Source organism: Alligator sinensis, unplaced genomic scaffold, assembly GCF_000455745.1.
Source record: "Alligator sinensis unplaced genomic scaffold, ASM45574v1 scaffold628_2, whole genome shotgun sequence".
Taxonomy (NCBI): Eukaryota; Metazoa; Chordata; order Crocodylia; family Alligatoridae; genus Alligator; species Alligator sinensis.
The window spans coordinates 1,657,592-1,670,020 of NW_005841833.1; the positions used below are offsets into that span (position 1 = coordinate 1,657,592).

The following is a 12,429-nucleotide window of genomic DNA, read 5'->3' on the forward strand; positions in this document are numbered from 1 at the left end:
GCAGCCCGGCTCCTCTTCACAACTCGGCTGAGCCAGGTTGCATTCCTGAGCTGCTTGTTTAACTTTCACATCATTGTTTTTTTGTTGTTGTTTTACAGCTGAGCCTGGGCCCAGACAAGATGGTGATAGATCTCACCGATCCAAATCGCCCACGGTTCACGTTGCAAGAGTTGGAAGACGTGTTGCAAGAGCGGAACCAGCTGAAAGCTCAGCTCCATGTTGTGCAAGAGGAGCTCCAGTGCTATAAGAGGTAAATCCGTCTAAGTCAGCCCAGCAGCAAAGAGCAACTGGCTCCAATCTCGGTTCCTCTCTTCAGAACTGTTGAGAGGGGCTGTCGTGAGGCTGATGTAGAGCTTGCAACGTGCTGCGTCCCAGGAGAGCCTCCCTGCCCTGACAGATTGCAGTCTGAGACTGAACGGACAAGCAGAGAGTGATCCGGGACTACAGGTTTCTTAGCTGCCTTTTAAAACTGGAGCCTTGTCTGTTCCGTATGACTTCAGAAGCCTGTAATTGCACAAAGAAAGGCCTACATGCAATTAATTGTACGTGCAGATTGAGTATGTGTGCGCACAAATCCAGCATGCTTGACTGGCCATGTGGCAAATACCCAGTCACACATGCAGTTACGGTAATTGTACGCATTGATTTCTATGAAAACCAGTCTCTGTGTATTCCAGGATATTAGCAATAGGAAAAGAGGGTTTTCCCTGTTGGCTTTGGACAAGATTTCCCTCCTCACTGTTCTGCAGACTGCTGAATGCTAGTTACTTTATTGCCTTGGCTCCTCACAGGTGCCTCTAGGGGTGTTGTGTGTGCAACTGACAAGTTCTTTGAGATCTTTCAGGCTTCAGCTAAGCATCTTTCATTCTGAGAAGAGTTTTTATGTATTAAATTACTGTCTAAAACAGCACTCTTTTCCCTCTCCCCCCACCACCCAAAAATTCAGATCAAGAAAGCATCATGGGGAGGTAGCATAGTCAAGGGAACAGGCCACTGAACAGCAACAGTGGAGAGAGACAGGCTCCATCCCTCGCTTTGTTCCTACTCCCACCATTGTTTGTCTGATCCGATTAGATTGCAGACTCTGGGGGAAAGGACTACCTTTTGGCCTCTCTGCAAAGTGCCTTGATTGTTGAGGCCCTGATCTCATACGAGGGAACAACATAATACAAGTTATAAATACTTCTCACATGCACTATCTGTAACAAGCCAAAACATCCATTTCAGATCTTCCAGCTCAAACAGCAGTTTTGCCAACAGTGTAGTGAAGGCCCCTCTCCCCCACCCACTCAGCTGATACGCTGGACTAAGCTAGCACATTAACAGCCCATTTGGCCCGTGACTCTCCAGTCTAGTTATGCACCTCTGACACCCAGGTTAAAAATTAACACTGTAAATGTTTAATACACAAGTGGATCACGAGTTAAGATGCAGCGCTTGGATTACCCACCAGTCGCAGCAGTGGTGGTTTTCATTCCCAGCAAGTTAAAGAAAAATAATGAAATTATTTGCATAGGCATCTCTCCATGAAGAGCTCAGGGAGCCAAACAATGGAATAAAAAACATCCCTCCCTCGAGCTCACATAGCGCAATCAAAAGTAGGAACTGCAGGAAATAGCGTGCAAGAAGAGGATAAATATGGGACCCTCAAAAGAAACCCAGCGTTTTGGAACATCCCATATAATTTGATTGGTTGCACAAAATGTCACATACTTCATTTAAAGCTCACAAGATAATGTCTTAGTAAGTGGACAGGGTTTAAAAAGAGGCATCTTTGTTAGTTTTTAATAGATGTTTTAAAGGATTGTTTCCATGGGCGACTGGTGCCTCCTGAATCTAGGGGGGCACCAGCGGCTGATCGCCAGTGGGGGTGGGGGGTCCCCAAGCAGTCAATTGCCGACCCCAGAAGCACCATCGGCTTCTCTTGGCACCCCCACTCCCCAGCCAGTGCCAGTTTGGGTGGGGGGAGAGCGGGGCACTGGCCAGTGCTTCTCTTGGCACCCCCACTTCCTAGCCAGCAAGGGCCAATCTCGGGAGGGGGGCGGGGGGCACAGCACGTGCCCTATCTACATGTTGCCTGTGACTGTTTCATGGCTATTGTAAAACCCACGTCCTCAGAGTTGGCATCACAGGCCAGACTGTTCCGTTACATAGTGTACAGCAATAGAGGATTTTAGCCTACTCAGAGTCTTGTCAGGCGTCTGATTTGACTGACTGATTTTTCAGTCTCGCATGTTGTTGAAGAAGCATTTTCAATATACAGAGCAAACAGTACTGCTTAACTGCCTAGTGGCTGCCACAACTGAGATCTGGGCTTTGATCCTCACAGATCTTCAGCTAAACAGTCAGGCCAGGCTCACACAAATGCCAACATGTCCAGCAAAGCCGATACATAAAGCCATAATACGCAGGCTACATCAGTGCTGCTACACCATGCTTGGCTTTTAACCAGTGAACATCTCGTGCAAGCAAAGCCTCTAGGTCTTCACTAGTGAGGGCCATGTTTTGTGCTCTATTATCATGCACTGTACAAATGTATCAGTCTTGCACCTGTCCACACCATGTGTTAAACAATATAGGCCTCCTGGTGCATATTTGGTAGTTACACTTATAGTGATTAGTCCAGGGGCTCTTGGAAAGATGATCTACATTACTCTGTTGTACCCAGTAAAAATATGCATGGTCCACTATAAGCACAAAGTGAGGCTATCTACTAATAGAAACTAAGGGCCAGCTCCAATTCTCTGTCTGAGATGTCTGAGTAGTACTTAGGTGCTGAAGTATGATTATGTTCCATCCTGAAAAGCCGTTAAAGCAAAAGGCTTATGATTTAGTCCCAAGGCTAAAGATGAATAAAAAGTAGACACATTAGCAGTTTTTGAGGAGCTCAGCAGGGTGGAATAGGATCGGACTTGATTCCTAAAGGCCACACAAATGCCTGATATGTAGAACAGAATCTGGCCCTCAAGTTCCTGAATTGATGAGCCCATCTCAGATGCACAGTGCAGTCCCTCCCACTGAGCTCAATTAACCCAGCTCTCCTAACTAGCCCGACATCCTGTGTACTGAACCACAGTGGTGCTGCTTCACATACTTACTGAACACCAACACCAGAAGCAGTGACTTGTGCAGAATATTGGGAGCAGACCATATAGAAAGGGTGGGCTGGGGACACAGCAACAATGACAGCGTGCACTCCCTTGTTCTACAAAACAATTCTTAGTGGCATTTTTTTTCCAGCAGGCTAAAATTATTGCGACATTCATAGAACTGGAAGGAACCTCACAAGGTCAGCTAGTTTAGCCCCCTGCTAAAGGTAGGATCATGCCTAACTAAATCATCCCAGCCAAGTTTCTGTCAAACCTGCTCTTGAAAACTTCCAGAGATGGACAGTCCAGTTTCTAGGTAGCCTGTTCTAATGACTGACCACCCTTCTCATCATACTGACCTGCAAAAAGATACAAAAACAGCATATCCATCCAACACGGCAGGGCAAAAAATAACAGCAGTCTGTTAATCATAAGCTGCATAGGTGCCACAGGCTGCCAAAATAAAGAAAATATTTACTATGTACAGTGAAGCTGCATGTGTAGCATGAAGAAAAAGGAAATTTCCTTCTCTTCCCAGTGGCATCATTTCTCAGACAGAGGACCAGGCTAGGCCAATGGAAGAGGAATCCACTGTCAGCAGACCAGACTCAAGCAAGGCCAGAGAGAAAACCATCATAAGACGGCTGTAAGTATCAACACTTGCTTTTGGCAGTGAAAAGGTAAACTCCAAACATAAAGGAAGTACAGGGGCGGATTTTTAACTGCTGCTGACTGGCTGGTTTGGTTGGATGTCGATCTCTTCTCTTAAAACAAAGATCTGAGGCTGGAATCCTAAAACAAGCAAACCACCCACTGAAGCCACGCAGAATGTTGCTTGCCTCAGCACTAGCGCTTTGATGCAGCACAACCCTGCAGCTCCTAGAGAGTAATGGGTCTAGGTTGCTACAGCTGGCAGTTCCCTTTTTGAGAGCTGAACTATCAGTTATCTTGTCAGTTCAGCTGTTATGCGAGTTAATCTCTTAACAGGGGTCATCTGAATTAGAGAATCAGATTAAATGCTTTGCCTGAGTTTTGAGAGAAGCTACCCAATACCTTTTTAGTGGTAGCAGTGTCACAAAAAGAAAGATGTCTTAAGCATGGTTCCAGGCCAATTCATTGTATAGTTTAGCAAACTTATCTAAACATGGTATAGATTTCATGTTCCTAGAGCTATTACCACTTTGGAGAGTTGTAGAAGCTACTAGGGCAGCAAAGTAGCAATACAACATATTCAGCACTTCCCTAGTACTTTTATTTCTTAGATTTCAAAGCTCTTTGCAAATGTCAGTGTCATCCTAGAAGGGGGAAACAGAGGAAGTTACTAACTTGGGGTCACAGCAGCAGGTGGGGCAGGGATGGACCACCTGCAACCCGTGTGCCATGAGTGTGGCACAAGTCAGGCAGAAAGCAGAGTGGCAAATTGGTAGGGGAAGGGGATCAGAGTGGCACTCAGGGAGAACACAGGGCTTAATTTGTGGCACACCTGCCAAAAAGTTTGGCCTGCCATTGAGCTGAAGTAACCCAGCTCTCCTTCTTACTAGCCCTACATCCTGTCTACTGAACCACAGTGTTGATGCTTCATATGCTCACTAGTACCACAGGAAAAGGAGGCTTGGCTTTGCTATGAAAAGCACCCTATAGGAGCCAAGCCATCTTAGATACAAGAAGAGGTCTGCAGTTAAGAGTCTCACAGAGCCTAGTATGCGTGTCTTATAACAGGGATCTTAAGTTCTCTTTCCTATCTGGGCTCTAAGTCCTTGTTCCACAAAGCATCAGTATTTCAGAATGAATCATTAAAGCAGTGCGAGTCAAAAGTCTATTCCTTCTCTTTTAAAATTAGGGCTAGAAGGCTGATGCACTGACCATCTCTGGAGGTTTCATTAGGATGGAGTTTGAGTGGCTCTGGGTGCCAGCATTCTCAAGACGGTCTTAGAGTACCTGATTACATTGACAGGGCAGGCTCCGCACATCTTTGTAACCTCCCCTTTTGTATGTTATTCTTTTTCTCCTCTCTCTCTCTCTCTCTCCCTGCAGGTTCTTTTTTAAACAGGGAAAATGAATGTGGTGCACAAATTACCCCCTTCTGCTCAATGCTGCACTGATTAAGGGTCCACAAGGAGTCAAAGAAAGAAGTACTGGAAAGCGTACCATCCACATCAGTCCAGTGAATGGGCCTGGTGTTACAATTGTTTATTTGTATAATTACTTTCAGAGTTTGCTGCTTTTTTTTAAAAAAAGAGTTTCGTACATTTGTATTAAAAATATTTTCTTCTTGCTAAGGATTCTAAGTTCCCATTAGACATCCCTAGGGGATAAGTCTTTATGAATAGTGTTCACGCTCTTTTGAAGACGCACACAGGCTACATCCTACATTAAATACATTCACTGACATCTAAAAACACCTAGTCCACAGGAGCTTACCATGCTGAAATGATTGGCACTTGCTAGATTTACACCATCTACAGCAATAGCTTTCTTCCTCCCCTAGGTATTTGTTTTATGACTAATCTGCTCAATAGTAACATTTAGGAGTATTCTGCAGTGACCTTAATTAGCACACCACCACTATATGCGACCCAGAAACAGATGAAAGCTAGTAGCTGCCAGTTCCTGGGAACTCTCAAACAAGTAAAGCGTGGTGGCCTGGTCTCATAGTAACTGGCACCTTGAAAAAAGAAATCAAGACTTGGCTGGACTAGAGATAGAATTACTTGCTTACACCAATGAACCAAATTACAGCAGTGTTGGAAACTTACACTACTACTTCCTATGCCAAGCCAGTTTTGAGGACACACAGGATTTAAGATGGTATTGATACTTTTGAGGTGTGCCAAATATATGCTCAAGTTACAGAGCTGCTTCCACTTCCCACATCGATGGGAAAAGGAAGCCTCTAAAAAGTTACTTTTTTCCAGACATTTAGCTTTTGGAAAGTAACAGAAACTGCATCTTCAGAGTGTACAGCATGTGGGGATGCTAATTATATATTAGAAAGTTATAGGTCAAGCAGAAATGGAAGGAAGGAGTAGGCAAGAACATTTTGAGGTTTGTACTCATTCTAATCAAGTTCCACATCTAGCAGGACAACAGTTATTTAACCTGAATTCAGATTTGGGAGTGATTATTCATTGTTCTTGTTATGTCTAGAAAGTATGATCTTGTTCTCAACGGAAAAGGAGAATTCTGAAGCTTCATGATTACCTTTTATCTGCAAGTAGTAGACAGAGGTAGGGCAGTTCATGTCTGTATTTGTACTTAGTAATGGGGCCATCACCAAGGAGGATTATACCTCCATTATTCGAGATTGTAGGGGGGCTGTTAGGAAGACCAAGGCAGAGACGGAACTGGGACTAGCGACCTGGATCAAAGATTAACAAGAAGTCCTTTTTTAAACTACAGTCAGATGGGTCGCAAACTGGCTGGAGGGCCGGACCCAGAGAGTGGTGGTGGACCGGGTCATTTTCGACCTGGAGGGGTGTGGGCAGTGGGGTCCCCCAGGGCTCGGTCCTCGGGCCCGCACTGTTCAACATCTTCATCAGCGACTTGGACAAGGGGGTGAAAAGCACCTTATTCAAATTTGCAGATGACACTAAGATGTGGGGAGAAGTGGGCATGCTAGAGGAGAGGGACAGGTTGCAACTAGATCTGGACAGGTTACAGGTGTGGGAGGATGAGAACAAGATGGGTTTCAACACTGACAAGTGCAAGGTGCTGCACGGGGGGTGGGGGGATGACCAGCAGCACACATACAGGCTGGGAACTCCTAGTCAGCACAGAGGCAGAAAAGGATCTTGGAGTAATTGATTCCAAGATGAACATGGGCTGCCAGTGTCCAGGAAGACTAACCGCACCTTGTCATGCATCTACAGATGTATTGCGAGCAGGTCCAAGGAGGTGATCCTCCCCCTCTATGTGACACTGGTCAGGCCACAGTTGGAGTACTATGTCCAGTTCTGGGCGCTGCACTTCAGAAGGGATGTGGACAACATGGAGAGGGTCCAGAGGAGGGACGCTCGCATGATCAGGAGGCAGCAAGGCAGGGCCTACGAGGAGAGGCTATGGGACCTGAACTTCCAGAAGAGAAGGCTGAGGGGATCTGGTGGCTGTCTATGAATTCGCCAAGGGGAACCAGCAGGCAAGGCAAGAGTCCCTGTTTTCCCGAGCACTAACGGGAGTAACAAGAAATAATGGCCATAAGTTGACAGAGGAAATTCAGGCTAGACATCAGGAGGCACTACACAGGGCAGCTAGGATCTGGAACCAACTTCCAAGGGAAGTGGTGCTCGCTCCTACCCTGGGGGGTCTTCAAAAGGGCTAGATAATCAGCTAGCCGGGGTTGTTTGACCCTAGTACTCTTTCCTGCCCATGGCAGGGGGTCGGACTTGATCTACTCAGGTTCCTTCCAACCCTACCAACTATGGAACTGAATATTAGATTCTGTAGAATATAGAAAGCTACACTCATCTATGGGTGCATTTATTAGCAATGAAATATTAACAAAGCTGTCAAACATGAAAAGATTAGACTCCATGTGTTGCCCGTCCAGTGGAGAAAAGAGCCACAATGATTTTGCCATCAAGGAGTTGCTACATGCACTACACTTTTGGTCTTGCCTTTGCCATGTGTAGTCGGGAGCTGGGGCCACGGTGAGGTAAGGTCACTGGGGCAATATCAAAGTACTTTTTCCTATTTATAGCATGACCATCAGCCAAGGAGCTGATGTTGAGGTTTGAGAGGTGTAACTCAGCTGTAGAAGACATCACTCCTGCATTGCTCTGATGGAGTATGCTAGGAACAGCGGGCTGTTCATAGAGGAGAGGGCTTAGAATGAGGTATTCTGGAATACAGATTTACACAGGAGGGACAGAGCTCCAGCATCCTTCAGGAAGGGAGCCAACATCCTTGGCTCGAGAAGTAGGAGACAGTTCCTTAGAGGTCAAGTCCAGCTCCACTGCAGTTAAAAATTAAGTTGCTGTAAGTAAAGAACAGGGAGATGATACTGACTCACTGGCTGTAGTCAGCACAGATGTAATAAATGGATCCAAGAGCCCTGTCCAAGAGCAGTCAGAGCCCTGCATAGGCTACGGCTGCAAAGTTTACTAGTATTTCCCAATGCTGTTGTTAATGGGAAAAAAGGTCTTACTAACAAGGGGAGGAGTGTTTTTAACTACCCTGTTCACTGCCATGGATGTTAGTCTGAATCATTGCACTTGATATTTATCCCAAGCTACCTTCCACCAACTGCTAAATTCCTCAAGCGTTCCCTGCCCAATAGCCACAGCCAGGTTTGCCATTGGTAGTTGTCAAGGGTGTGTGTGGCAATGTATCCTTGTACATTTAGCAAATTAAACAATAACCAAGGCATGCTGCACTGGCCAGCACTTGCTTCCATAACTAATGCACAGGTCACCCATATTTATCTATATGAAGCTGTCACATTATTTTTCAGGGTGCTGAGGAAGTTGGGATGCAGCATTGCAGGCCTTTTTTAGATGATAGAAGCTAGGCTAGAATGTGTAAAAGCAGGCCGCTTTCCCTTTCAACTACATGTTGTCAATGTAACATAGTCAGTATGAAAGCAGTGTCATATTAGCTTTATTTCCATGTTGCACAGCTATACCACCCAAGTGCCTGTAGAACTCTACAAACCACAAACTGAAAAAGCATTTTAATAAGAAAAAGGGTAAGTAGGTCAGTACCAGAATCCCCCCCTCATAAAACAAGGAACAGAGAAGTGAAGAGCAATATAACAAGATTAGAATAAGCCAGTGGCAAAATAAAGACTAGCATGGAGGTGTGCTTCTCAGAGTGTACCTACTTGCCAAAGTCTGCTGTAAGTGGAAGGTCTCTGAAGTGGGAGCTACACCAGTAATTGGATTTTCTTTACAGAAAATGAGGAAGCATAGTGCCGCCTCTGCAAAGTGGCTTCACTTGAACACCAGTTCTACTCTGCTTAAACAGTGGTCAAGCTAACTGTGAGCACACACAGCCTCCTTGCTAAGCATGCCTTGGAAAGAGGAATGGATAGTACAAGGTATTAAGAACTAGACCATTTTCACAGCTTGCTTAAGAAACTGGTCAGACAGAGGCAGGTACTACAGCAATCATTTCATTGTTAATAAATATATTTTTTATTTTAGATATTTTCTTCAAGTTTCACTCTTAAAATACATTACCAAGCCACCTTTTGCTGCTGAAATGCACAGCCAGGGTGGTGTTACTCTACAGCCTATCACATAGGCAAGCATACACAACTGTCCTGGATGATGCCAGCAGGAGCAGCAGCCTTGGAGACGTGGGGGAGCAGAGGACATTAATAGAGCCACAGAACCTCTTGCTGACATCTAGCAGCAAATGTGGCCGATAGCCCAGGGCCATCATCAGCTATGTACATGCCAAGCACATCTTGGCAAAAATTCCAATTGACAAGTTCACCTTTATTGCAAGGGCCTCTACTGCATAGCCCACCTATACCACTAGAGAACCCAAACTATAATAAGGCCAAACCTATAATGCTCTGAGCACATTCTGCTAGATGCTAAGCATCCTCAACTTCCAAAGTGGGACTAGACAGTGATCAAGAGCTGGCAGGACTAGGCTCTAAGGAATCTACCTCTTCATGTAGAACTCCTACCCTATTGATTGAAGCTGCACATGAAGAAGAGCATACGTATTTTGAACCCTTTATTCCCTAATTTCCAGCATTCACAGTAAATAAATAGTCTCATCATGGCTAAACAACATCGTTAGGCAATACATTTGGGAAAGGTGTTCTTTAGTCTTTTTTGTTTCTTTAAAAACCTTTCAGCACCCCCTCCAGATCAGCCACATAAAAGGTACCATCTCAGAAACTTTAGAACACCCTAACTTAAAAAAAATAAAATAAAAAAAAAGTCCTCATAGTAAATCACTTTTAAGCTTTCCCTTCACATTTCTAATCATCAGCCTGCCATGTACAAGATCAACACACAGATTAAAGTTGCCTCTCTGGAGGGAGTAGCTAGGTTAGCTATTCATTCCTCTAGTGCCAGTGCATTTAGAGATTTTGTCCTCAATGAGAGGTACCCTTGCTGGAAAAGCCAAAAAGACAGAACAGCAATCTGCCACACTGGCATCCTTGGCTCATCAGCACTAGGTTTTAAAGAGTCTTACAGGTAGTCAAGTTATTGGACACCAGAGTCAAAGAACAGGGACACATCTGTTGTCATAAAAGCTGACACTGCGTAGATCTCTCTTCCTAAAAAAAAAAAAAAAAAAAAAGAAAAGGGGGGGGGGGGGGGCATGAAACTTCAGAGCCAAAAGCAGAAGCACAACCCAAGCGATTAAAGTTTCCTTTAAACTGCAGAAGTCGGACTACATGCTCATGCAGCACAGGTCACTCTAGATGCAAAGAAGTGTTCAGGTTTCTTTACAACGCAAGTTTTGTCATCTTGGGTCACGTGTTCAAGCTTGCCTGGAAACTTGTAACATTTAATGCTATAGAGCAAAAATGGTTTTTAAAGAAGTTAAGACATCAGAAGCAATCCACTAGGAGAGCTGAAAAAAAATCCATCCACTCCCTTCAAGAGCGGTCAAGCCAAAGAAGGATGAATTAGTGTTTCAGCCATGGATGAGCTTCAATGGAAGCCTTGCTCCTGTCTCCATAATCATACAACAATTCTTCACCCACTTTAATGTCCCGTGAAGCTATCAGTATGAGATGAGGTACACCATCAATGTCATGAAGTTTTGTTTGACAGTTGCCACATTTGCTGTGATTGATCAGCCTTCCCAGACGATTAGTCTCTTTTGTAGCATCAACACTGAAACAGAAAAAAAGCCATGTTAAATGCAAGACTGCTGTACAGCACAAGTCAAATTACCATAGTCTAAAAATATAGGCAATGAAAAAAATTAAGAGGAAAGAAGGTAGGCAGAGTCAACATGAGGCCTGACAACAGACAATGCCAAAGGGGATGATAGAAAGACGAGTAAACATCAAGCCTCCCAAAACTGCTTCAGCAAATCTTCCCAGGGTATACGTATACTACAGTAGCACATAACTCAGCCCCAATTACAAGCAACAAGCCTTGCCCACCTGCTGCCTTTCCACAAGTGGCAACCCCTGAAATAAAATAGTGACAGTGTGCTGAGGATGCCTCTAATACCACCAGCAAGACCTGCATTTCCAGCATGCTGAGAAGTAGTGGCTGGGGTATCCTCAGTCTCACTTGCAGAGGCATTCAGCAGGCCTTATGTTCCTGGCCACCACAGCTTGGCATACCCTAAGCCAGCACAGAACTAGAAAAAAACCAAACCACCCTGAATATCCCCTGACCATGTATATCATAGGTGTGGCATGGTAAGAGGTGATGGTGACACTAGAGGGCTGGAATCTTAACTCCAAAATAACTTCTTCTGGAGCAAACCATCTAGTAGGAACTAAGCCTTCTTTTACAGGGTGCCATTTCTTTTCCAATTTGTAAAAACACATCATCCTTTACTCACTAATTTTCATGAGCACAATATTTTCTAAGTGTCTGATGAAAGAGATGTCAACAGAACTAGTCAGAAAGCCAGCAACAGTTGAAAGTCAAATCCAGATTTCAGTCCTCATCCTGATCTCCATCCTCTAGTTTGAGCTGTTTCTTGAGCCACCTGCCACTCCACTAACAGTGGTCCAGCACACATTCTTGGATGCTTCAGTGTAAGTGAAAATTCTTAGGACTTGACCTGAGCAGTTCCTTTGAACTAAGAAAATTTTAACCTAGCTAAAATAAACTGTATAGTTCAGTAGCATAGAGAGCTTCATCCACCTTTTGCGTTCTTACACTCAAAAGAAAAAAAAAGGGGGGAAAAAAGATGAGGCTTACCAGTACGTTTTGCTGAGGTACTGAAAATAGTACATGTAGCAGCCTGTGGATGGATCCTGTGCATAGACAGCCTCTCGCTTTTTAGCATCAGTGATCTCTATGAGATCCCCATGATATTCTACTACAAATTCTCCACGATTAAAATGTTTGGTAGCGATTACTCCTCGCCCTTTACCATCAATGAAATCTATCTGTGAAAAAAAGTGAGGTCAGTTAGTGAAGCAAAACATTTAAACAATTTTAAGTAAACCCCCCCCAAATATATTACTTCTTGGTAAGGGAATATGCGCCTGTTAGACAAACACTGCCACTGTAGAAGAAAAGCGCATGTAAATACAGTGCAGTAACACTGCATAGTATCAGGGTATAAGCAAGTAAGACAAGGCTTAGGGATGTGGCCACAAATTACAAAGATGCACAGTTACAAAATTTTCTAGGGAGTCTAATATCATGTCAACAGGGCTATACCTGCAGAAAAATGGGGGGGG

General features: G+C 44.5%; 2 protein-coding genes across 4 annotated transcripts in view; one reads left to right on the forward strand and one right to left on the reverse strand.

Annotated features, from left to right (window-relative positions):
* The first annotated feature begins 17 nt into the window (after positions 1 to 17).
* Positions 18 to 5,368, forward strand: RILPL2 (Rab interacting lysosomal protein like 2). Its single transcript, XM_006015116.3, has 3 exons — positions 18 to 250; positions 3,628 to 3,735; positions 5,124 to 5,368. Exons 1-3 carry the CDS (start codon positions 120 to 122, stop codon positions 5,146 to 5,148), a joined length of 264 nt encoding a protein of 87 aa, XP_006015178.1. The 5' UTR covers positions 18 to 119; the 3' UTR covers positions 5,149 to 5,368.
* A 4,967-nt stretch (positions 5,369 to 10,335) lies between these two features.
* Positions 10,336 to 12,429, reverse strand: part of KMT5A (lysine methyltransferase 5A) — a 15,942-nt gene continuing 13,848 nt past the window's right edge. For all 3 annotated transcript variants that reach the window (XM_025198162.1, XM_025198158.1, XM_006015117.3), the window contains 2 exons: positions 11,942 to 12,132; positions 10,336 to 10,891 (listed from right to left, as the gene is read on the reverse strand). In XM_025198162.1, the coding sequence (XP_025053947.1) occupies positions 10,681 to 10,891; positions 11,942 to 12,132 (402 nt within the window). In that variant the 3' untranslated portion in view covers positions 10,336 to 10,680. The remainder of the gene's footprint in view (positions 10,892 to 11,941; positions 12,133 to 12,429) is intronic.